Genomic DNA, 27,240 nt, shown 5'->3' on the forward strand with positions numbered 1-27,240 from the left:
TTAATTTTTATTAATACAAAAGAAAAAATAATTTGTAACAAATAAGGTATTTACAGTTTACACTGGAGAATGATCTTTTAAGACCAATGAAATGAAATAACATTCCCCTAAATCTGGGGTGTATTTCCAGTTGGATGGTAGTCAGTCTGTTCTTTAGAACTCCTTTGCATTAGATGATCTTCAATTTGCAGGCAAAGTTATGGGGAAGAGGTCTCCAACAACATGCTTCTTTCTTTTGGTCTAAATTATAAAAAGAATAGAAATTAGTCCAGATTAACACAGTTACTGTGCTATAATATTAGGGAGTTACTAGACAGTAAAGCGGAACAACTGCAAATCGTACTCACAGCAGCAAGGACATTAGAGCATTCACCTATTCCTGTGGCAAATCAATAAAAATATTAGTATCATTTCAATTATGCTCAGTAGAGCACATTAGCCTAATTTAACTAACGATGATCTCTAACGAATGTGTTCCTCTGTGCAAAGTTTGGAGTCGTCAAAGCCACACCTGGCTGTGACACTGATGTTTGTTCTGCGTGTGTGTTCTCATGCCGTCTCTAGTGGGAAAGGTTGTGTTTTGTGCAGGACCAAGAGGCCTCTGCAGTCAATGTGCGTGTAGGTTTCATGCTATTTTTATAAAAATCTTGTGTGTATTTTAATTCATTTAAGCTCACGTTTAGACAAATGGTCTGCAATCTACGATCTACAGTCCCAAAGGCCGCACAAAGCTGCTGACAGAAGGGAAAAGTCCAACAATTAAAACTGTTGCCAACTGGAGAGAATAACATCTGATGCATCTCACCACATCAAGTGACAGCAGAGGACTGTGACTCCAGATGCAGAGTTACACGGAAAAAGCAGCTACATGATAGCCTGGACTGCACAAGATGCCAAATTTTCAAGCTGGCTGGAGACCCGCAGAGAATGAAGACTGCTGTTAAGATTCGCAAAGCCCACTATCAAGATACCTTACACTAAAATGTTTTGGGGCATATAAGCAGAAAACAGTTGGCTAATTCCCCAAAATTCATCAGTGGACTTCTCATCAAACTCAGTGTGTGTCTTCCTTAGAAGGACAGCTCGGAGCAAAGACCAGAAGGGGACAGAGCTGACAGCCTAACACCACTCAGTACGTGGTGCTCTGGCAAACCCCACACTCTTCCGGGTGGCACATCCATGGCCTGCTGCGTGACAGGGGAAAGGCCCTCCGCTTGAGGCGTACAGCGTAAGGGTCTTCCCAACACGAGCGTGAACTAATCTTATAGAACAGCACCTTCCATAGCATGGCAGTGTCTGATTTCACAGAATGGTTGAGGTTGGAAGGGACCTCTGGAAGTCGTCTGCTCCGACCCTCCTGCTCAAGCAGGACCACCTAGGGCCAGTTGTCCTGGATTGAGATCAGCTCTCTTTCCCCACAGATGAGCTTTTGTCTCCTGATCTCTTCTGTACCTCTTGACCTCTCCGCTGCAACCACAACGACAAGAATGAGGATGCCAAGTATGTACGCAAACCCTCTGATGTACTTTGCAAATACACACTCCCCGCCACGGGCAGCAAGTAGGGTAGAACAGAGGTGGCAGGTTCTGAATCGCGTGGACAGAGCCGTGCCAGATGGAAGGGTATGTCAAATGCGCTTGGTATGTCTCTAAGAGAAATGCATGAAGGCGATCCTGAAGGGCCACACAGCATTTCCAGCTTATTCAGTCCAGGCTCCTTCTTAGACACCCCAGAAACACCAAAAATGAGGAAGATTATTTTCTCCTGGCATTTACCAGAAAAGCCAAGCAGCAAGGAGGTGTGAGAGGACAGACATGTCCCATCCATATCTGCGGCAGCAGGCATGCGCTGCCATGCTAGACCTCTGTGCCAAAACCAGCATTCCCACTGGCAAGCGGAATGAAGATGTAAGAGCAGGTGAATGCCTGGACTAGCCTGCCAATACAAAATCAGGGTATGGCACGGTGCCTAAGCGATGGCAGAGCCGTGGCAAGATCGTGCCAAGGCAAAGGAAGTCACCAGCATGCTGAATTAGCGCTACAGAAGGAGCAAAAAGCACAACGCCATGATGCTCTGGGCTAAGTCTGGCCAAAGGGAACAGTGCTGGGATGGATTCTTTCGGCACTGCAGAGCCAGCCTCACCAGATGGATGAGGCTCAAGGGCAACCATTCAGGTCTGAAGCGGTCTCAGTTCTGCTTCTGCAGTCTGGAAAACAGCAGATGATGGCAGTAACAAACACCGTGCCAGTGACATCCTAAGCCGACCTTCTTGGGATTAAAACCACACCAAAGCCTTTCAAAGAACGGAGGCCAAAGGAAGCTTTGCATCACTTCTCTGAGGGAGAAAACTGGGAGCTTTGCCAGGCTCCGTACAAAGCTTGAAGGAGAGGTAGCAAAGGAACTTCCAGGCACAAGAACACCTCTGAAATAATTCAAATGCCTGGAACTGAGTTAGAAGAATGATGCAATCCTTGCAAGCGGCACAAAGACAAAAAAGAAAGGGGCAAGGTGGGGCACAGGAGGACTGGGACATCCACCTCATTTGCAACCCTCAGCATCTCACCAGAGGTGAGCTTTGCAAGCTTATAAAGTCCTCCAGAAGAGGAGCCAAATTATTTTCATTAAAACCAATATTCCTATTATAGTGTCACATTTCCCCCCCCCTTTTTTTCCATCAAGGAACACAAGGTGTCATGCAGCGTGGGTGCAGGAGGTAAGCAACAGAAGCTATTTCATGACAAGGTAATGATTTCTGTGAACTTAAGTGGGGTTAGCAACTGAACAAAATGAAGCTATTCTAAATTCTGATAATTCACTCAATGCAATCTGTTTGAAAGGTTAAACAGGATGCCAAGATGGACCCAGGTTGCCACAAAATGAAGAGGCAAATAAAGTGAACGTTTAGAGTTACTTTGTCTTTACAAAACAGCAGGGCTTTCCCGCTAGCTAAAATACTGTTCAAGTCTGGCATCTGTGTTCCAAAGTATTCCTGCAGCGACCTCTGTGCTCTACCTATGAATTACCTCAAGAGTGCATAGCAAAGCTTACTTGCTCAACAGGCAAATGTCTGCTTCTACTAATATGAAGAAAATCAGCCATAATAAAAGTCAGAGAGCATTTGCTCGATGCAAAAAGGCCTCTGCAATTATCACTTAATTGTCCTTCATGGGCCAATACTGGGAGCCTCATACTTTCCCCTTAAGGTTGCTCCCTCCTTCAGCACTTTTTCTTAACTGGCTACTTAATTAGTCTTCCTTCCTGGACTTAATTGTAAATTTGTTTTGATTAATTAGCCTCAGAGCTGACTTGGCACTAACCGAAATACAGAAGTGCTCAGTTTCTTCAGCATATAGGCTACTGCATCCTAGGGGAGCTCCCTCTTTGTCAGCAATAAAATTTCAAGTTCAGATTGTGTTTGAAAAAAACTTCTTCATAATTAACTTTCATTTCTTGTAATTGCCCCCTCAGTACAGAAGTGATGATAACATAAAGAAAGGATAAAATTCAGTAAGTTCAGGCCTCTTGTTCAGCGAATTATACACCATGTTCATTAGCTGAATCCTGCAGTTTTAGATAAGCTGACAATGATCTCAAACACACGTGATCGTGGCACTACTAGAATTCCAAATCTAGAGTGTAAGTTACGAGCACAAACAGCTCTGTTCTCATGGCACTGATGCCAGAAAGGTTTCCCTTACCGAAGAGCAGAGTCATGCTCTGCTCTTCCAAAAGTTACGGAATTCCATTGAAAACCCTTTGCATAACCTAGACAAGCCAGTCTGCAACACCTTTGCACACTACTATAGCTCTTCGTTACGTTTACGCCTCTCATATCACTCCTTTCCTCTCCCTCTTTATGGCACGTTGACTCCAGAAGGCACCCACACAGTGTTACCATGCACCTGCCATCTTGATCAATTCTCATTTCAGCTGCTGTTACTGAAAACACAGGAAAAGGTAATTTCAAACACCATGACCATGAAACAAATGTAATAAGCTAAATAATGTGTGTTAGCAGCTATTGTACCCATTTAATAAACTTCCTAAATAGCTGTCAAAAGCACCTCAATTCTTCAGTTTTCAAATTTAGAAGTCCTTACCTATCGGCCTGCAAAGAGAAGTTAAAAATCCTACTCAGGACATTAATACGTTTTTCTGTGAACACTTTTAGATTTGCATCTCAACTGAACAGTCAGACTGAGAAAGTAAACACTTTGCTTCTTTCAGCTCCTTGTTTCAATTATTGTCCCTCTTGTGCTCCAAACAAAAAAAAAAGGCTGCAGAAATGCAAAGTAAATGTGGTTTTACAGCCTTTTGTGTGAGCCTTTGCTGGAGCACAGGAGTTCAGATGAAGCAAACCAGAACAGGAGCTTTGTGGGTGGGCTTATGAGCACAGAGCAGCTCTGCAGGCACTCCTGTTAATGTATTCTTTCCCTAGTAAGCTGCAGCCAACTGTTTTGACAGATGGTCACCTACTGTTTTCATCTTAGAACTGGACCATAGGAATCACTTTGGTTGTCAAATCCTAAACGAAGCTTTTCCATGCAACCTGAGAAACAGTTGGCTTCGAGATCTCTTCTGACTACACTTGTGAACATCCACGAAGTGACGGGACATTCTGAAAAGGAAATGTACCAGCTTGGAAGGACTAAGACATGCAGTTACAACAGCTGCCAACACCGTTTCAGAGGCACGGTCCATACTCTTTGGTTAGACGTATTATCTGCAGTCAATTACCACTTAAAGTAAATCCCGTATTACAAAAGACATCGTGCAACAGAGTCTATACATCAGTAGAAACGTAAGAAATATTCCTTCGTGCTGAAATGCCTTTTCAGCTGTTACAAAATGAAGTAACAGCTCTTTAGGTTTACTGCATTCCCCAAATGTTAATTTAATATCATCTGCAGATAGACAGAAGAGACTGTATGTGTGCCTCAGCAATCTGTTTATTTTTCTGTAATTACTCAGCTCACATTCTCCTATTTTATGTTTACAAAGTTGTACAAATATGAATGTGCACACATATCTGACAGTTTTGCATCCATTCTTCTACCACTATAAACTGCAAAGAAGCTTTATTTTGTAAAACAGGAACAGCTTTCTAACCAAATTAAACTACAAAAAACACCTTTTCAAGAGAACCTACTAACCAGTAAAGTAATTTTTTTCAAAGGGATACAAAGCCTTCAAAGCCCTGACTTTTTATTGTGGTGGGACACTGTCAGTTAAGCTCCTTAAAAGAAGCCTCTAATTGTTACCACAATACTACCATGGAACACATATACCTACTAACGTGAAACTGATGAAATACGTGACTCGGCTTTTGTTTCCAGCTCTCTCAATTACTGTTGACAGAAAACAAGGAATTAATTACTAAACCAGTGATATCCTCCAGGAATAGCGTGCGTACCACACAGTCAACAGAAAAGGCCACGTTTCTTTCACGATGACGATCCCAACTTCCCTCCGCAGAGGTAACACTGGCTAACTGACTTTGGCCTAGCTTAGCACAAACCTGGCTCAGACCTCTACTACCATTAGAGGTGATGTTCTGAACTCTAATGTAAGTAACAAGTTGTGCCATCTGAGCTGGCTATATAAGCCACTACACTCTATGAAATAATTTAAAAGCTGGTTTAAAAGCTGCAACAGTCAAATAACATTACAGAAGCAACACATATTTAAGCCTCAGACCATGACATGCTCTGTATGGGCTATTACTCCAGCATTTTACGAAGTCTAAATAGTTTTGTCTATTTGAAAACTATTTGAAACCATCACACTACTCTGTGGAAGTCAGATTACTGAACAGAGTAGAAAATATGCTGATTAAAAGAATCACACATACTCAGGAAGAAGAATGACAACTTCTTACGTTTCAGAGGCTTTTTTTTTTTCTTTCTTTACATATTCGCTAAAGGAAAAAATTAGACCACCAAAGGTTACCCACAACTACTAGTAGCCTGATGTACACAAAAATGTAGGAAGCAGGAGTCAAAGCAAGACCAGGTAGAGGTGAAACATCAGCTGCTTCTTCTAAGAATAAATTCTTGTTTGCCACACTGCACAACTCCACACCCATAGGAGTCCTGGAACTCAGACCATTCTCCCGCACTTCCTCACACTATATTCAGGCTAATGACATGGAAGCAAGTTTTTTTACAAGTGTCAAGCTGAAGAAAAAAATTTAAAATGCAATCCAGAGAAACGGTGAACAACGTAGCACAACTCAACTCCTGCTGTGCATTAAATGTTTTAAAAAACAACTTTGAGCAAGTGGCTCCAACTAGTACATCATACACCGTAACAGAGCAAACTTAGCAAGGTTCAGTGCCAAGTCCTAATGTTAATGGAAACTGATTTACATCTCCTTGCAACAGAATTCAACTGAATTTTTCTCTGCCTGTAACATACTCTTCTTCCCTCCTCTCAAAAACCAAACGCCACTGAACACAGACGCCAGGCAAACAGCTGTGCTTGCAGCCCCATCTAGTGACAAACAGTGGAATTGTTGCTAAACTAACGCAACATCCTGAAAACATCACCACGCTTGGCACGATTGATTTTGCTACTTAAAAAGAAACAAAACCAAAACAACAAACATTTTGAGATGTACCCTAGCTATGAAATGTTCTCTGCAAACTATACAGGACACTTTTCCCAAGAAACAGACTAGTCAGGAAGCAACAAAACCATCCAGCCTAAAAAGTTACATGCTTTAATAAATCCATCCTACTCTGTTGATGCTCCCAGCACAGAATTAGGAAAACTCAAACAGGCATTCACGGCATGCTGACCTCGAACATGCACTTGAACTATGGCCACTTCCCAGCCTGTGTCAGGAAAAGGTCTGCACACATGTTACTTCTGCTTAAGAAGCCATCCCAAAGGACGTATTTCTCATCATTTACTCATGATGACCTAAAAGAAAATCCACTCAAAACCTTGCTGCCAAGTTGCAGTACAGTGCAGCGGGGGAAGACGCATCGGTGCCTGATACAACAAGAGCAATGTACCACTTCTCATCTGAGCCCACCGAACGAGAAAATATTGCTGGAAAGCAGCAGGCTGCATTGAGCTCTGTCACAACATACATCCACGCTTTCCTTTAGGGCCACGAGCTCCAGTCCATACATGTTCCCTAACCTCTTAACAAAGTATCCTTCTGCTACCGAATCTGTAGACAGGTAACGCAGAAGAAAATTTGCAGGGTATCTTCCTTCTGAACTCCCTGGCCTTTAACAACTGAAAAGCAGTCTTGTTCTGACTGTCAGCTGGAACCAACGAGCTGTTGGGCTCAGAGACCAAACATCCCTGCCCTGACCACTGGGACACAGGCTTGGGCAAGGGGCAGAGGATCTCTGCTCTAATGCTAGCCCTGTACTGTTTTCCGAGTGGCAACTTTCCAGACCTCTGCAGACCTGAGGAGTTGAAAGACCTACAAACTAAATGTTTTAGTGGGTGGGATCCCCTGAAGTAGTGCAGACAGCATGTGTGCCCATCTGGTAGCTGGTATGGCTCCAACACAGAAGGGACAATATTTGAATCTTGCTGACCTTGAAGAGACCAACCCAAGCCCAAAACTCAGAAAAGCTGCCAACATCAAGTTATTATCAGCTCTAACTAAATGACTTGGGTTTTTTCATTTTAACTCTTGAACTCCTTACAAAAGTTGAGGCTGGGAAAAAAGGGGGAAAAAAAAGGTCCTTCCGTGCAGTCTGAACTCTGACAGCAAATAGTTTGTATCAAGACAGAGGAAGAATTAAATGGCTATAAGTACGTTCCTCTGTTTCATCTTCTCAAAGTTCAGCATGACCTAGCCATGAATGCAAAGATGCCACATAACTTCTACTAAGTATTTCCACTGTCTGTCTAAATACATACTAATCATAGGAACTACTGCTTGAAAGAGAACGGTAAAAAAAAGTATATTAACTCAAATTCCCCAATCTAAAAGGTCTTTCGCAGAGTCACGGTAATCTCGGTGTCCAAGCCCTTTCAGACACACAAAGTCAGGTGGTAGCTGAAAGCTTAAGGGAAGCACTAAAGCCAGTTCTTCTTTCCTACTTTAATGCATACTCCAGATTTAGCATGGCCAAAACCATATACAGGATCAATGCTCAATTCTCATTTCCTTAAAGTTTATGATTCCAATTAATTTTCCTTATCTCCTTCTCTTCTCAAATAGCAGTGACCACGCAGAGAAACCACCCTATCGGAGTAACTGTAGTTTATCCTTATCTTCAGCCAGAAAGAACCTTGAAGAGCTCAGGAGACAAATGCTACGTATACCATCTGCTGTCTAGACTTGGCTTCTGGACTATACAGTATAATTACAGTTTTCCCAAAGGTCCTCATTGTTACCCAGGAACACAGCAAGCAAAACAAAGGCAGATATTAAAAGTAATACATTTGGCAATGACCTATTGCTGTTACACAAAACAAAGCTATCCACAGCGTTCGGACCTAATCAAGCCATAGCTTCCATACAAAACATACAACCCATAAGCTTACGACCTCCCATTTTACAATTCGAATTTGAGGCACTAATCATACCTCTGCTAGAACAAGGAAGAGACACCTGTCCTTAACATATTAGAAGAAGGCTGGACCCCAGCACACAAGAATTCCAGCAGCCCATCTCCCAGACAACAATTACTGGAATGTGAACAACATGGTCCTCACTAAATACACATTATTCTAAGCAGTTTGTACCAGGCAGACATTAAGACTAGCAGATGTTAGCTGAAGATGTTAAAAATTTTTCAAGTGTGAAGCATCTTTAGGGAGATTAGGCATATAAATCCAATTCAGAACAACGTGCTCTACCCACAAATTTTATACATGTATCTTTCTGTCATTGGATGACACAAGACTAGTAACTGACGCAGAGTGAGGCCCTTCAGTCTGTCACTTCAGTTTGACAGCAAACTACGGAGGCTCTTTTGGTTTTGTTCTTAACTTTTCTCATGTCCATTTCAGCTGCTCTGTATTAATCTGTAACCTTAAGCTTGGCACACTCAAACACTTTTTGTTTGTAAACAGAATTTCAAAACAAAAAAGCTTGAAAAGTGTTCCAGCAAACTTTTCTGCAGAAAGTTCTTCACCTGTCTTTTTTGAGTTGTGTGAAGAAAAGAACACTGTCTTCATTCAGAAGATTAAGTATGTTATATCCATTTCCTACAAACAAAAACAGAGAAAGTTTTCTTTAGGAGCCACTAGTGATTTTTGAAGTTCTGTCTTCAGCCAAGTGAATTTTTATTTCATATATTTTACCAGAAGGAACATTAGCCCCTAATCTACGATGCCACCCTTACAGGCAAGTCACTGCATTTCAACGAGGTAACAAGGAATACAGACAGTAACATTTATTTTAACCTGTGGTAATGATAAAGTGCATCCTTCCTGCAAGTTTTACTGAAAAGAATGTAACAGGCTTGAGCTCTCAGCCCTCAAAACCCACAGGACAACTTTTAAGATGATTGAATTTACTTTGATTTATTCCTACAGAAAATCTGCACATGGAAATTTATCTGCAGGTCTTCACTTGGGATTTGCATACTAACATGACCACAAGTTTAGAAACATTTGAACAGAACTGAATGTCAGGAATGAGCAATATCCTACCATTCGTATACAGTCACACTTGACGAATTACAAAAAAGATCACCCACAACCATTGCATTGCCCATCCAGGCATACTGAGACAGGCCATCAAGTAGCAGGGAAGAACGGAAATAAAGTATAGATCCTTACAGCTATATGGAACTTTGAGCAGTCTATATAATCTGCTTTCCCAAAAAGCAAACTACAAAATTGCCTCTGCAGACCCCTAAATTTAAGATTAAAACAAACCCATGAAAAAAAGCTTCAAAGCATGAAGCATTAACTGAACAATGATTGTTCAATCGTAACACCATGGTGAAAATTTAATGGGAGAACAACTGGTAGCTTGTCATTTTCTAACGAAGACTCTTCACAAGAAAGCTGTACAAAAGCTCTCTGCAGCTTCATGAACAGCCTGCTTTACAACTACTACAAACTCTCCTGACTAGTGTCTTACCCACTGAACGACAGCTTCCCATACAGAATTCATTCCACTTTTATCTCGGAAGGAAAAAATCAGAGGTGTCTAAATTCTTAACAACTCATGTGAAGTTATTACAACCTGTGCAACAAGACATTCTGCACCTTCTACATATCGAGCACAAAGCGTAAAATATGGTGAACTGATCCAAATGGATTTTCATAATTTTATGTAGAAAATCCAGCAAGCAGATGGTGACTGAACCAATTATATTAACTACCACTATATTAAGCTGTCTGTGAAGTTTCCCCGACATTATAGCTAGAGACAGAATCAGAATCCCAAGAGAAATGAACTCTTAGAACTTGGTAGAGCCACCAAAAACTTCGAGGCCAACTCACATAAACAAGCAGCGTTTGTATGACTGCATTCGAAGGTTAGGTCATCAACCCACGTCCAGTGTTGGGTCACATTTCATTTTTCATAACCCCGTACTTTCCCACTCTCTACTCAAACTTCTCTCTTCCCATCATTCAGCCTGGTTTTGCTCCCTAGCATGCTAATTCAGTCTCATTTGTCTCCAACAAATTGGTTTTAAACACACGTACTTACCTGCTGGAACATAGAAATTGTCCCCTGTAGTCAGACAATATGGTGTCTTATGCAAGGTAACAACAATTTTACCATGGATAACATGGAAAGCCTTAATGAAAGCCAAAAGGTTCTAAGATTAGCAACATTTCCTTTGCAAACGTTTAAGAAAGTTATCCGAGAAAAAAAATACTCTTTGTTTTGCAGACACGTAACAAAGATCAAAAAATAAATAAGCTAGCAGAGTTTCTTCCCCACCCTGCCACCCCTCCCCATAATTTAAAAGGGGGGTGGGGGCCAATTTTATTTATTTCATACTTCTATCTTGCCTGCAAGATCCAGTCCATGGACATACAAATTCAATATGAAGCAAAGCAGGGCAACATGCACACAAAGTACCTCTAGCAAGTTCCTTTGGTTATAATTGATGTCACAACTGAAATTATTCATTCATGTTTCCTGTGTTTATTTGCATTATAGGGGAAAAAAAGCTGAAAAACCTGTCAACTTCATGCACTACTTCTAACCATTCTAAGATTTTCCATTTACACTGTCCATTTTATAAAAGTAAGAAAAAAGCATACTTACTATTGTATCCATGTGGACAAACTGGTGTCCCTTTTCTTTCAATGGTTTCAAAATCAATTTACCAGTGGCAAAATCAGATGTATTCAAATTTTTATATATCTCTACCGATTCATCTTTGTAGAAGCATGAGTGACTGCTTTTGGTGTTAATACATTCTACAAAAAAAGTCCAAGAGATTAACATTAATGCTGACACATAATTAGTCTTGTTACTTGCTCAGTAACTACTTATTAAATCATATGCATCATGTACTGTTTCAGTGCAACACCCCCAAGAGCTAGACTCAATATTTAGCTGAAAAATCAGGACACTTTTTGTGTCTCCCCCAGAATTTTCTCCAGAAGAGCAATGAATATTCCAACAGCTCACCTTTTTATGCCCAATGTGGCATAAACAACTTCTTTTCTTATCAGTCTAAACACTTACTACATAATTCAGAAAGGCCCTTAGTCAAATCCCCTCAACTCACCTAGAAGTATTTCCTCATTTGTTACTGGGTCCAGAACAGCGGTTGGCTTAGAAGTATCAGCAAGGGTGTAACACAAATTTGCAGGTATCTCACTTCCTGAGGAGACAAAAAACAAAACCAGAAAAATAATCACTCTACATTTTAAAAACTTAATTATTTAACCACAACTTTTCACAATTTTAGATTTCACATAAGTACTTAAATTTGTTTTGTTAAGTGACTAAACAGACTGAACACACTTTCTTCAAACAAAATGAAACCACTCCTAACAATTCTTTGAAAAATGCACTTTTCATTGACATTATTTCTGAGTGTAATAGATAACTAGATAAAAGGTCTCTAAATACTAAAGAATTTTCCAAGGGAATGTCAACTACCTATCCTGTGCTATTAATGACAGTATTTACTCAAATGTACCTGCATTTTTTAAAAAAAGGGCTTTTCTAGCAACAGATGTTGAGAGGATATTAAGAGAGGATATAAAATACATGATGAAGTATGAAGAACAAATTTTTTCCTTTTACCTACTGCTGATGGACAGGAGACTTAAGAGACAAAGTGTTCAAAAGAATAAGCACATCTTCAATTTTCCTTTCCTCAAGAAATACCATTACAGGAATCTCACTGTAAGTTGTAAACCAGAGAACTATTTCTATAATAAAAAGGATTTTTCCAGAGAAGGAAATAGCCTAAGAGTTGATGACAACCTTACACTTTTCAAATAGAAAAGAGATGCTGGAGAATGTTCACGACACAATAAACACTCCAAAGCTCTCTTGCAGAACTCTCTTAAACAGAAAATTTTAGCTCCACAGTGCACAGGAAACTTCTTTAAATGCAGGCAGAATAAGGTTGTTAAACGTAAGCTATAGCACTTGTAGGCACTCGTGGTTGCTTAAATACCCTTACAACCAAGACAGCCCGGGGCAGGAAGAAAGTTACTGTGTTTGACACAGCTGTGTTCCAACGAAACCATCTCTCTATAGAAAGAAGCGCTAACAGGGGCAACTCCATAGCTATAGCCACAGAATTTTTATCTCAATAAAATTTAGGAATTTGTCCTAGAAATTCTACTCAGCTGATGGTCCTTACATGCATCACTTAAAATTCAAGGATGCTAGTGAAAGATTATCTCTCAGGATGAATGTCTGTTGAAGAGGAGATTCATCACTTCTCGAAGACAGTTCAAATGCACCTGAAGCAACCAATAATTCTTGTGAGTATGAACAGTCACTAGAAGCTCAAGTTTACATGGACTGCAAATGATTTATACTAAAACATAAACTTTACTCAGATCAAAGGTTGATCTAGATCAGGATCCTGTCTCCCATCAATGGCCAAAAGCAGGTACCCCTTCCATGCCCCAAAATGCTGTAATAGAGCAATGGCACTTCCATGGAATACCTTCCACCTCTAACACGGAGCTCACATACTTTACATAGATCTATTAACAGTTAAGTCTTCTGTGAATTTATCTAGACCTCGCCTTGAATCTACATAAACATTTTTATCCACAGCACTCTGAGGCAGGGAGCACAGAGTGGTAAGAGCTGCCTTGTTTTGTTTGAAAAATCCAGCTCTCACTACCTTCCTTCCACACCTTCTAGCTTTTGGGTTTAAAAACAAACCCAACAGAACTAACTACAATTTACTTCTAGTCCTCTTCTCCATGTCACTCATTATTTTAGAGGTGGTTCTCACACCTCCACAGTACTCTCTTCAGGGCTGAGGAGCCTTCACCATGTAGTTGCTTCTTGTACAGAAGTCCTTTCACGTTTTTGACAAGCTTTCTCTGAACCTTCTCTACCTTGATCTCTCTAATAATTATTTCAGCCCCGGTGTTAGAACTGTGTCAGAACGATACAGCATTTTCCATGTTTGTTAGCTTTTGTTTTATCTGTTCTGTAACTTCACATAGAAATGGCTGTCTCAAACAAAAGCTCTAAACAGTCTCCATAAAGAAAGCTTTTTTAACATCAAAACATCTTCCACAGAGAGCATACTACTAATAATACAATATACACAACAATTTGGCTTTTGGATTTTGACTCTATCTCCCTTTTCTGAGCACTACCTACGTACTTATTATCTACTGGCATAGAAGCTCTAGCAAAGCTTCCTGTTTGTTTAAACATAAGATTTATTGCCCACTTTTAACAATTCTATGCACTGTTCTTAAAGCGTTCTCTTCAGCTACATTGTTATGCTTTTGTGTTTAACCTACAATAGCTTAAAACTGTTTTGACACCCTGTGCTGCCTTTTCAGATGTGATATTACAGGTATCAGTAAAATGACCGGAAGTTTTTATACCTTAGCTGTGCATTTTGAAACTAAACACACCAGCATCATTAATCAACGAGCTGAACAAGGACAGAAGTACAGCGCATTTTCTTCAACCCCTGCTTACAGACACCACAACACTTCTGGATATATCCTGTATCTCTTCCCTTCTAATGCTGAGAAGTTAGGAGTTTTTTCAGATTATACAGCATTGCTATAGGCAAGAGTAAGAGCAGCCTTTTCCACATGAGATCACGTTAACACATTTCATTATAAAATTATTTTCACCCAGAGAGAGAATTAAGTTTTTATGGGAGAAAAATCTTACAGCAATAGAGTATGGAAGCTGGAAAGGAACTTTTGCAAGTGCATGTAGTGATAGGACAAGGGGTAATGGTTTCAAACTGAAAGATGGTAGATTTAGATTAGATATTAGGAAGAAATTCTTTACTGTGAGGGTGGTGAGACACTGGCACAGGTTGCCCAGAGAGGCTGTGGCTGCCCCCTCCCTGGCAGTGTTCAAGGCCAGGCTGGATGGGGCTTTGAGGAACCTGGTCTAGTGGGAGGTGTCCCTGCCCTTGGCAGGGGGGTTGGAACTGGGTCATCTCTGAGATCCCTTCCAACCCAACCCAAGCTGTGATTCGATTACAGATTATTTGTTTAAGTATCAAATGAAAAATAGGTCTGTGTTCATACTTGTTTCATCTCTTTTCTGCTTCTGATCACGCTTCCTCCGTTTAATCTTCCTGTGAGGTTCTGTTTCTGGACATACTATTCCACTAATCATAAGACCCCCTGAAACAAAACAAAGTTAAACAAAGTTCACTAACCCATAATAAATTTATAAGAATGCAGATTTGCACAACCAACAAGCATTTCAGTTGAGAATATATTTCCTTGATGCTGAACTCTTCAGGTAGCTTCAAAAAGTCAGAGCAAACCAAAAAAAGCTTTTCAACATTAAGTATTTTGGAGTGCAATGCAACTTGAGACTTTTCAAAACAAACTTGCTCATATTTCAGTCAAAGAAAGTTTCAGAAAGCCATGACGTGAGAGTCAATTTTTAAGACAAAACATCAATTTTAGGGACACAAAAAAATTTACTATTTTCAAGCAGACTAATTGATTAGGAAAGGAACAAATTAGGCTGAATTGCAGAAAAAATCCCTGAGAACGAGATATATTCTACCATTTAGGGAATTTAACACTAAGACTGGATAAAATATTATAGTATCTGCTCTGGAGAACAATCCCCACACAAGGAGAAATGCTCCAATCAATGATCCAGTAGAGTGTCTCTTTTTCTGAGATACAGAATTTTTGATGTAATAAACGTGCTAGTATAGAGAACCCATTTTGTTCTTCCCTAAATAGTTAAGGCAAGGGTACTTAACATGCTCTGCTGATACTATTTCTAGCTGACACGGGAGTATCAGGAGAGAAAAAGACTACACAGAAAGATGACTGAATAGCTGAAGACCACAAATAATCCACTTTTTTTTAAAAATTACCAAATAGTAAGCTTTCACCGCACAAGATCAACCCACAGTTTTCTCTTTAGTGCCCTATCAGGAGAAAGCAAATAGGTATTTTTGAACTAATACCTGAAGGCCTCATCGTATAGTTTATACGCTCGCCTCGCCAATATTCCAGAGGTCTCAATCGTATCCTTTTTGTCCGACGAACGTTAGGTGTGTTGGAAGGCATTACTAGTTTAAAGGACGAAATCATTCACATTAAGTATGAAAGGAAAGTTCAGAAATGGAAAACATTAAATATCCTTCCCTGTTGTTCCATATCAGGGTGTCAGCGCTTCCCAGCTGATATTTATACCACGTGGCTATCATGACAGGAAAAGGGAATCAAGTCTTGCCAAAGCCACCTTTTGCACACATCAGTATTTCGCTCTCCTTTTTTCTTAAACAGTCACCACGCTGACTTTACATTGGTTTTCATTCCATGTGTCTTAGTGAATCTCTGCGATACAGACATTAGGGGCTCAAGCACAGGGAGCAGCAAACACACTACAACTGTGAAGACAAAGCTCTTCACAAAGACAAAAAATCTGAGGGATTTCATGAGGAACAGTGGAAAGGCACTGCCTTGGTTATGGCAAGAGGAGTGCAAGAGAGACTGCATAAGCAGCCCCTCTTCTTCCAGATTCTTAAGACCCATCTCCAAGGCCCAGAAGAGCAGCACTTTTGCCAACAGAAACCCCACACATTTCCAAGACTTCTCACATACTTACCTTCACACTTATTATGCAGTCTCAACTTTCAATTTTTCTAAGCTGCCATACATGAATACATAAGATTTCGTATTTTAGTGTTTAGTGCTTGTAAGGAAGAATAAGTGCCCCTTGAGAGTTGAGAGCAAAACCGTCAAGAATATTTAAATGCTAAAAATAAAAGTGGTAAATAAAAAATACTTGCTGAAATAGTTTTTGACAGTAGACAACTATAGTGTTGTGCATAAAATAACAATGAAGGGAATAAAAAAAACAATAAAAGCAGACTAGTATGGGACCGCAACCACCTGCATGCCCACTGTTCTCTCCTATCTGGACTCAGACCACCACAGAAGGCAGGTCATTTGCCCCCTCAGTTACACTATGTAACACTAACTCAGACTCTTACTTTTCTCACTGAACTCTACACAGTGTCTTGACTCAATATTAAATGAAAAATGGAAATGTGACAAAGGTAATTGTTGACTGTAGTAATAAAAAAAAGAAACACTAGAAGTTTTTAAAAGTAACTTAAAAATTAGAGCAGGGTTATAGTACCCTGAAGATCTAACAAGCCTTATCTGTAAATACTTATTAACATATGAACTCACTTCTAAGTGTTTTCCTGTCTCTCCTTCAGCAAAGTTTACATCAAGTTGGAAATACATTTCTATTTATGCAATTACATTAAGATACTTTAAAATAACCTTACCTATTTTATGTCTTGCCATGTCGTCTGACAACAGATCTTTCAATTGAGAATTCAAATCTTCAGAACTATCTGAAAACACACTCAAAAAACCACTATAGGTATTTACTATTCCTGACTTTTATTCAACATACTCATTAGAAGCAACCAAAGGTAACACAAGCAGAAGTCCTAATATTAGTGTTCGCACTAACACTTTTTTTCTTTAAACATATACAAAACCAAATGTAGAAAAAAACAGTATAAGCTTGAAAATTACTGAAAACTATACATTCAAGTTAATATTGCTCTGACCCATCCCTCTAATAAAATGAACACGGGCAAATTATAACTACACATACAACTTTATTGATCAAAGTGCAAGATCATTCAGCTTTATACTGCTCAAACCTAACTTCAGAACAAACTTCTTACTACAACACAGACAAAACCAGGTCTCTGAAGAAAGCATTGTACGAACTAGTAACATTCACAACTGGCTCTAAAACACTAATGAAAATACTTTCTATCCCTGGGGCTCACGCTCATTATGACAATAAGTGCTACTTGTGCAAGAAAACCAAAATATTTTGAGACAAACAGGCCACAACTCCCTAAGGCTATACAATTTGCTCTAGGGTGGCCTCAAGGGTGCGTATATAGTACCACCATATGGCAACACACCAAATTGGTACAAACTGAGTCTAAAAAATTTGTTCAAAGTATTTTGGAAGGATAACTTTTATCCTGGTAGATTTGATGCCAAACCATGTAGTGCTTGTCCTTCCACAGCTAACACAATGTGAAGCTGGCATAGTGTATCACCTGCTTGGGCAGAAACGTGACCACAGCCAGTACAATCTGCATTTCTTATTCTGGACAAGCTGAATACAACAGAAATTACTGTACCATCAATTACAGCTTATAAGAAGCTTATACATAAAATACAAGAAAATACCAACTTTAAACATTACCTGAAAATGTATTATCCTGCTCACAAGACTTATTTCTGGAAGTAAAAAAAAAAAAATACACCTCCTTGAATATGTCAAATGTCAAAGGAACATTACAGCACTACCAAGACCAGCAAATGTAAGGTTTTTTCAGATCATGTGGAGTGAGGTTTTTTCCCTTCTAAACATCTGTCTGTACTGATCAGACACTGAACCAAATGACAGCTAGTTAGGAATCACAGGTCTGAAATCCACCAGTTGCTCCTCTACTCGGTCATCTGGCAGACAAACTCATGTTCACACCTTTTCTCTAAACAGGTTTCCTAAAAATCTTGTAACTTTTCTTTTTTTCTCCCTTCCAGAAGAAACAGACCTTTTCCTCCCCTCTGTAGCATTATCTTTCAATTTTCCACAGACCATGATTATAGAAGTGCTTTAAAGAAATGTTTTTCATACTTTAAGGAAAGGACAGTAAACCAGTTTGTAATTATAACTTGTAATATGTATTGTCATACAGTCTCCCCCATACAATGACAATTAACGTGTTTGTAACTCCACCAGAGATTCTCTCGCAATCAAATCACTTATAATAGGACTTCTTACAGCCTTAGCACTAGTACCCCTAACCTTCCTCCTTCCCCCATCTGCGGCTGTGCTTTTATTATGCCAATGAAGTTCAGCTGTGACCCACCTAAACTCCAAAAGATGTATTTCAATGCTAGATTAGCAAAACTACACTACAAATTTGTCCAATTAAGTCTGTGGTAGGCTCCCTTTTAATAAAAAAAAATAAGATTTTCAGTAGAATTACATAGAATTTAATAAATTCACAGACCACCACTCCTGTTTGCTTTGTTATTAAGTTCCCATCCCATGAAGGAGAAGACACGTGCACACCCATGCGCACAAAAAAAGAGTTTAGATTGTAGATACAGCTCTATACCGTCCCTAACAGCGACTTTATTAGTGCAGTTGTTACCAGTTCTAGGAGCACTGGTATTTCTGTTCAAAAATCACACACTAATGGGGAAGTAAGCCTCAAAGGAAAAAAAGTCCCCAAAGGCAAGCAACTTACTATGATCCCTTATTCATGACAGAAAGAAGCACTGACCAGCTGTTCTGCCTCAGGGGGGCAGAAGTGGGATTAAATGTAAGTCTTGACAGACAGCTCAGGAAATTACCTTTCACAACGGGTAGACTTCTCAGCTGCAAAGGAACCTCTAGAAGTGAAAAAATTATTATTATGTTTACTGTTAAGTCAATTTTACTTCCTGAAAGGAAGCTGTAGGTCCACAATTTTATGTACTGAATAGAACCACAAAAAAAAACGTTTTAAAAAAAAATAAAAAGCAATGCAAAATTGGTGAAAAATTCACTTAGAGTCATTAAAGAAACTTCCTCTTTTGATTACCAATCATTAGTAGTGTTAATTCTACAAAAATAAATACAGCTGAAGAATTAAACACCTTGTTTTCTCAATTTATAAACAAAGTAACAAACCAGACAGTGAAGTTATTCTACGGGTGCTGCAAGTGTAGAAGCAGACACTAGATTTGGCACCCACCTTTGAGAATGGGATGTTGATTACACTAATTGGTTTCACTCTTAGCTACTCAACCAGTCTGAAACTGCCACACAGTTCAATTGGGCCACTACTGCTCAAAAGTTAACAAGATGTGTTTAATTATCTACCAAGTTACACCACACTTGTAAGGAATTACATTTAAAAAATGCTTACTGTAGTCCATGTGGCATGTTACGTTTTCTTTTGTTCCTTTTTATTTTCACATCTGGTAACTTCTGGGGTTTTCTTGCCATGTTCTGTACAGAAGAGCTGTCAGAATCCGTTTGAGACTCCGTGCTCTCAGGGCTTGTGCAAATCCACTGACAGGTTCTGAGATGAATTTTTTTGGGTATCTTCCCTGAAGACGTAGCTGGCAACTGTTTCTTTTCAGAATCCTTCACACTGTCTGTGAGATGTTGTAGTGCTTTCACAGGAGTTTTTTTATTTGCATCACTAAGCGACTCCAATGTGTGTGATACATTTTTAGGCTTTTCAGACTCAGAACTCTGTATTTTCTGATGCAGGGGTGAGGTAAACACTTCAGGCGATTTTACAGGCTCTCTTTCAAGCTCTTCTTCACCAAGTTCACTGCCAGAACTCTCCTCTCTTTGTAACTGAGGCTTTTTATTACCACTTTTCTTCTCAGATTTTTTAAGCTTCTTTCTCGGACTTCCTGCCAGTCTCTTAGCTACTGTACCTTTTGGAAGTTTCTGCTTAGCAGTTTGTTTCTTGTGAACTAAATGCTGAGAAGCTTTTGAAGCCGACTGCAGACGTTTGGAAGATGTGCAATTCTTTTTTGGAGACACAGTCCACTCTTGCTGATGCCCAGCTGAGGGCACGGGCAAATCCTCACTTGGCATCACCCTTGTTTTACACTGTTCTGCATCAGATGCTTTTGTTTCCAACCTAGACTGTGACAACACCAGATCGTCAGCTTCTGGTTTCCAGGACTTGTCCTTTTTCTGGTTCAGAGAGCCTTGTCTAAGTGCATCCTTTTTAGTCTCTCCTACCAACACACAAAACATCAGACATTAATATCTTTGCCCATTAAACCTGAAGATACATGTTGACATCCGAATGCATCAAAATAAAGCAAAGAATCAAAACAAAACAAAAGTATCACAAAACCAGATTTTTCCCTGATGGTTAGAAGGCGGCTTTCTCTGGACTATAGTGTATGAAAAATTCAAAACAGAATTTTTTGTGTACTTCCAGTATTTCCTAGCAGAAAAAAAGGGCAGCAACGTTACATTCAATCTGCTTTTCAGCTTCCAGTGCTTTCTGCTACTAAATCTTTCTCAAATAATTCCTAAAAACTGATCCCCTCCAGTTCAAAGCACATATCTTAACCTTCATTCTACGGAGAGCAAAAGCTTGCGGGTACCTACCTTCTTTGTCTGCTCATCAGAAAAACAACACTGCTAACTTAAATTTTTAATGTCCTAAGAGGAAGGGCTACCAGTAAGCGGTGGACGGGGCAGGGGGGAAGAGTGAAGACACTCTGTCTCACTGCGTTATATACATCCAAACCTAACTGTGCAACAGAAACATCCATTAGGAATCCATTGATGTCTCTCATCTACTTCATCCTTATTTCCCAATAAACCACCACCAAAAAAAAAATCCAGTAATGACTTAGGAGGAAGAGCCTGAAGACCTGTTAAATAACTTACCCACACGACTACTATTTCGCCTCTGAGATTTAAGGACCTTTCCTTCACTGTTAGAGACTGGATCTGATTCTGATGTTCGTTTGAAGTCATATACTCTGACATCCAAATCATCCACTTTCTGCTCAGTAAGTGCTTCAGCCTGTACTTTTCTGTTCTTGCCCTTCTTACTCTCTGTCTTCTCCTTTTCAGAGGGCTGAGATTTAGAAACAGGAGTCGCAGAGCCACCTTTTTTTGATTTTTTGTTCTTACGTGGTATTGAAAACCAAGAATTAAGAGATAAACCATCTGATTCATCAATTAAAAATTCACATTTGTTTTTTATTTCTGCATCTTCATCTTTCACAGGAGGAGGCGGTGGCGGTGATATTGAGGCTGAATACCTAAAGAAAGGAGGGACAAAGTATTCACATCATTTCAGGGGAAGAAAATTGACTTTCAATCTAGCAAATCCAGTGGTGACTCCTGAACACCTGAACAGGCTACAGCACATTCCTCAGAAGAATTACTAGAATGTTCATCATTCGTTGCCCTTTAGCTTCCAAAAAGAGCATAAGGCCTGCTTCTCCTTGCTTTGGCCTCATATTCACACCTCACTGTTTCTCAGATGCTGGACAGTCAACTCCCTATCTAACCAGTCAGATCCATATTAGCTCCGCAAAAGACTGCTTGATCACTGCTAACTTCAGAACCATATAAGGTTTTCCTGAATCCTCCAACCTACCTATCAAAATATCTCAGGCTCAACCTGAAACACTATTCAACAGCTATTTTACTGGCAGACAAAAGCAACAGCCCTGTTAAATCCTAACTGCACAAAACTTTGAAACAATTATTCAAACCCCTTCTCAAGTGGCATTTTTCAGTAATGTTGGACTATCCCAAAACATTCTCCCAGACCATGTTTACAGCTAAAAGGATGTTGCTGCAGTACTCAGGACTGTTATTTTATTAGCAAATTATGTCCATACTAAGCCTCAAACCTTTTTCCAAGCGTTCCCTTTGCTACAGCTGTTAAGACGATCGAAGAGAAAGATTTCTCTTTCTGTACAGAAGACGTAGCAATACATTTTGTTCTTTGCACGAGAACAACCTGCTCATCCCTCCCAGTCTGAGGTCCTTCCAAATTTTCAGCTTCCACGTGGCTCTTCACTGCAGCAGGAGTATCTTGGTCATCAAAATGAAATCTATGTATGAGAAAGAGCATTCAGATACGATGCTATAAGTCCTGAGTGCACATTAAACTATCACGTGGATGGACAGATGCTCTCATCTTCTCCTACTGACAGTATCTCACTTCTTATGAACGAGCTTCCACTTGGTAATTTGCTAGAACACAGGGTAGCGGTACTACTTCCCAGAATAGCAGCAAGTGTCCAAATCAACAAGGCAATACGGGGTCAGTTTGTGACTCTTGATCAAAGTGAGCACTGCTCAGCAAGACAAATTTCTAATTTCAGGAGAATGTGCTTCAGAAATCGTCAGGTTTCCTAGACCTTAGGTACACTCTGTTCCCAATCTCAGTCCATCAATGGGAGTCAATGGGATCAGCGTCAGTCCCTGTGGTGGTTCAGTGCCTGGTGGGGTTTTGGCGCAGATTTGGTAGTGGAGGAGAAGGCTACAGAGGTGGCTCCTGTAAGAGGCTTCCAGAAGCTCCCCTGGCTCCAATTTTAGACCTACCTCTGGCCAAGGCCAGACGAATGGCACTTCTGCGAATAACTATTTAAGAGTGAAAGCAGCGGTTGATTGCTGTCTATTCATTCCATCTGTGTTGGTGAGTGAAGGGGGGTGGGAGAGAGTCAGTCCCGCGGACACCTCGGTCAGTGAGGCAGGAGAGGGGGAGCGGTGCTGGAGCAGAGGTTCCCCTGCGGCCCGCGGTGGGGTGGCGGCTGAGCCCCTGCAGCCTCTGGAGCCCAGCAGTGGCCCAGCGGTCGCCCTGCAGCCCGTGGAGGGCCCCGGGCCGGAGGGGCAGGGGCCGGGCCCGAAGCAGCCATGGCTCCAAAGCAGCCCGCGCTGGAGCCACCCGTCGGTGGGAGGGCGGCAGCCCCAGGAGGGACCCACGCTGGGGGGTTCTGGGGAGCTGCGGCCCCGCGGGAAGGACTCGCGTTGGAGCAGCTGGAGGAGGAATGTCTGCCGGGAGAGTGACCTCGCGGTGGGGCCGGGGAGGGCTGCGAGGGCCCCTCTCTAAGGAGGAAGGAGCAGCGGAGACACCTTGTGCGGGACGGACTGTAACCCCCATTGCCTGCCCCCCTGTGCTGCTGGGGGGGAAGAGGGAGCAGAGCTGAGCGCGGGAAGACCAGAGCGGTGTGCAGTGGGGGAAGGTGTGCTGTATTTAAGACCTGGTTGTATCTCATTCTCCTTGATGGTGGTGGTTGTTTTGTATTAAACGTATGTTGTCATCCCCAAGCTGAGTCTGTCTTTTGCCTGTGACCGTAACTGGTGGGTGAGCTCTCTCTGTCCTTTGTCTTGATCCTCAAGCCTTTTTGGTTGCATTTTCTCCTCCCCATCCCTCAGGGGCGAAGGGTGAGTGAGCAGCCGCAGGGGGCTTTTGGCGCCAGCTGGGTAGGCTCAAACCACGACAGTCCCTATGATCTACCCTGGAGATTCAGTCCTCCATGAAAGCAGAACTGTGTCTGGGACTACTGGCCACTGTTGAAGCTAGGTTTCAAATTTTCCAAAGAGGAGATAATGATCACAACTGAAGTGGTGCTACTTTGTATAAAACATTCTCAAATTCAGAGCGAGAGGAACGACAACGGCTTATCTCTGCTTTAACAAATTTTTTGTCAACAGGATTCACTGAAAAAGTCCAGAATGAGAAGTTCATCGTTTGGGGCACTTCCTTGCGAAAAAGGAGTTCAAATCTATTCTGACAGGCTTCCTGCACTTGGGTACTGCACTTCTGGGAATTAACCTTACCACCAGAATATTTAATAAAAAACAATTCTGCCCTTTCTAAACCCAGATGCAGAAATTTTCCAAATAGCTTGGAATTATTTTTTACAAGTTCACAATCCAAATACATAAATGACTGAAATCACTGTGTTAATTTACCCTTAGGGGTGAGGTGGACAGTCGGGACGGACAACACAGTGGACACACCACCACGTTCAACTCTACTTACGTAGGTACAGGAGAAATTTTCGCTTCCTCCAGAAGAACAGGTGATCCAACAAACCCATGATCATCCTCAGTGTTTGCATACAGTGCAGGACTTTCGTAGAGTGCTTCAACATCTTTTAATACGTTTGTTTCGTTTTTAGACACAGGAGTCTTTGGTTCTTTAGAAACAGCTACGTAATCATGTATTGCAGGCTTCAGCGGTGTTTCATGTGACCATTCTGCCATATATATAGAATAGGTTTAGTTCTTCTACTCAAAACCTTACAAAATCCCAAGAAACAGTTACCCAAAAAAACTTAATTCCATAATAGTGCTACCAACCTCTGGTGCTGATTGTTTTCAGTGGTGATGCAGGTAAGGACTCTTGAGAATTAGAGGCTCTTTCCACAGAGTTAGTTAGGCATGCCTTTGGCAGTCATAGTCAATAACAAATAATAAGACAAAGTATAATATTTGATAAAGCAACAGTATTTTGTCAGGAATATAAATTTCTACAGAATGCGACACAATTTCCTTGCCTTCATTCTTACTCATCTGAAGCACAGTTCTATTTTAACTAAACACTTCCATTTTCTATAACGTAAGACTTTCTAAAACTAACTGTAAATTTTAAACAACAGGTAAACAGTGTGCACAGCAAAAATCAATTTGCAGCTTTGAACAGACATCCTTGCTAGTCCACAGACAAGCTATTGACTCTTTTCACTAGAATGAATTAATTTAAACAATTTAATTCACCTTTATTAGGTCAGGCTGAGGTTTTGCAAGAGTTACATTGATATTATACAGTATTCTAGTATCAGACTACAGTAAACAAACACGATTATAAGGGCTGCCCGTTCTCAACGCTACCATTAATAGAGTACACTATTTTTACAAAAAACTGCTAGAATCAAAATATGACAAATATACAAACTAGATTATTGGCATCATTCTCCCAGACAGCACATTAAGAAGTCCTTCAACTTGTTTGCACTCTTCAACAAAGCTACAGATACACAAAGTTATTGTACAGGTAACTGTTTATCAGGAGTTGACGAGCTGCTTTTATACAAGAATCATCTTGCAATTTTACTGTCCACCAGACAGCTAAGAACTGTGCCCATATACCTGGCAAAGTGTCTGAAAACAACCTCCAAGACAGCCGTACTCACCACCAATTACAAGGCAGTGTGCTTCAACCTGAGACCATGAGAAATTTATCCTGGACTAAAAGCTGAAAAAGCTTTCATTAGCAGAAACCCAAGAAAATGAGCTACTAAATAAATCTAGTTATAGAATATTTAGTATTAGAGCACAACAAACTAAGAAAAAAACATTACCAACAACCATTACAGAAAGGTTAAATTACAGCCTACATACTAATAGGAGTGACATATAGAGCTTATTCATTCAACACTCATAAAGAACTAAATCCTACAGAACTAAATGTGTACCCAAGTGAAACCGCACCCAACGCTTCGCTGTGACACTGCCATAACTAACTTACCTTTCGGCTATGTACTGAGGCCCTATTCTTGTTTCTGCCAATAGGAGTGGAGCAACAGATTGCACTTGGAGAGTTTATTGCAAGATCACTGCCACAACCTATAAAGAAAAAACTATGAATAAGGGATTCTTGGAATTATTGTCCAGGTTTCATTTATTTTAACAAGTTGCTAAGGCTCATTAAGGTCACATAAATCCAAACAAGAAAGAAATCAGCTATTTGGGAAAAAGACTGTGAGGAAGACTATCTATTTATCACTAAATATAACACAAGGAATAAATTAATTTTTCTTTAACCACCAAATCCAGCAAAACACCAACTAAAAGCTTACCTTCAAAACAATCCTGTACAAGTTTCAGTACATTTTGACCTGGCTGTACATCAATTTTCATTCTAGAAATAAAAGGGGAAAAAAATATCTTCAATCAAAAATACTAAATGTTCCTATCCCAGCCATATAGGAGGAGTGAAGTTCTCACTACTTAGTATTTTAGATTATTCTTTCCACTAGTCCCAACCTTAATATATTTTACTTTCACGCACATATCTACAAAGAAACTTGTCTAAATAGGGATTCCAGGAGAAAAAGTCCCACTGCCACAGAATATTACAAGAATGAATAAATCTCTCTACATAAAAGAAAACATACAACTACTGCAACAGCCCTCAGGCACAAGAGCTTTGGGATTAATAGAGATTCTTGCTTAAAATAAATATTTTTTTTAAAAAAAACAGTAACATTGCCTGCACAGTGATCCAGTCTCAGCAGACCCAGAAATGAAATGTGTAGGCTGCACATCCGTCCCTGCATACAAGGAGTCACTCTCTGCTTCTCTTTCTACCACTTACCCACAGTTATTCTGTGCTTTACAAAAGTTTCAGCAGAAAGAATTGACTTGAGGTATCAAATCCATCGGCAAGTGAACAGCTCAGCTGCTTGGGTTACTATTTCAAAGCTCCCCAGCACAAATGAAAACGGCAGAAGCGATCCACAAGCCAGACCATGTTGATCAAACCAAAAGAACAAGAACAAAGCCATGGGGTATTTCTCCCATGATTATTACATGCCTTTACAGGTAATTTGGTAGAGTGGCTAAGCTCATGAAATGCATGTCTAAAAATGGATTCCAGTAACAAAAAAGCTCACCAACTTCTGACACGCCTCTAAAGAAAGCTACAGCACTTCAAATGCTCAAACTCATCTCTAACATTTACCAGCAAAGGCCCAACAAGCTAGAACTCTGTATGGGCTTCACTTCTCTGCCTCTTGATAGGCAAAATGTTTGCACAGACTACTGCTTCCATGCTCAGGCAGCCTAGTTGGGGGTGGCTTAGGTATAGCTACACCACAGTCTGCTGCCTCAGCAGAGGAATACAATTTGCTCCTCCCACCACTAAGAAATATAAGAGGTCTGGGAAACATCATACAATCAGTTTAGTAAGATACACCCAATAGTTTTGATATTAAGCTCTGGGACAACAATCAACATAAGTTTTCCAAACAATCAGATCTAAGAATAAAATTTTAAATGTAAATTACCCTCCTCCATGGCAGAACCTTGCTCTG

General features: G+C 40.4%; 1 protein-coding gene across 1 annotated transcript; it reads right to left on the reverse strand.

Annotated features, from left to right (window-relative positions):
• Positions 1 to 27,240, reverse strand: CENPC (centromere protein C). Its single transcript, XM_086463954.1, has 18 exons — positions 27,214 to 27,240; positions 26,005 to 26,066; positions 25,674 to 25,771; positions 24,506 to 24,590; positions 24,186 to 24,402; positions 22,045 to 22,248; positions 21,065 to 21,444; positions 19,566 to 20,397; positions 19,009 to 19,047; positions 17,849 to 17,883; positions 16,899 to 16,967; positions 15,564 to 15,668; positions 14,656 to 14,754; positions 11,679 to 11,774; positions 11,210 to 11,364; positions 10,643 to 10,733; positions 9,111 to 9,183; positions 1 to 240 (listed from the first exon to the last, which is right to left on the reverse strand). Exons 2-18 carry the CDS (start codon positions 26,063 to 26,065, stop codon positions 198 to 200), a joined length of 2,682 nt encoding a protein of 893 aa, XP_086320080.1. The 5' UTR covers position 26,066; positions 27,214 to 27,240; the 3' UTR covers positions 1 to 197.

Source organism: Leptosomus discolor, chromosome 4 (assembly GCF_034619465.1).
Source record: "Leptosomus discolor isolate bLepDis1 chromosome 4, bLepDis1.hap2, whole genome shotgun sequence".
Taxonomy (NCBI): domain Eukaryota; kingdom Metazoa; phylum Chordata; class Aves; order Leptosomiformes; family Leptosomidae; genus Leptosomus; species Leptosomus discolor.

Bases quoted from the DNA above. Each gene is read 5' to 3' on its own strand.
- CENPC (XM_086463954.1), bottom strand. From the start codon at position 26,065: ATGAAAATTGATGTACAGCCAGGTCAAAATGTACTGAAACTTGTACAG. The intron at 17,884-19,008 runs GTAATTTCCTGA...TTTTACTTCCAG, and splicing joins AAGTCTACCCGTTGTGAAAG to AAATAAGTCTTGTGAGCAGG. The intron at 11,365-11,678 runs GTGAGTTGAGGG...CTTTTTTTGTAG, and splicing joins AAATGAGGAAATACTTCTAG to AATGTATTAACACCAAAAGC.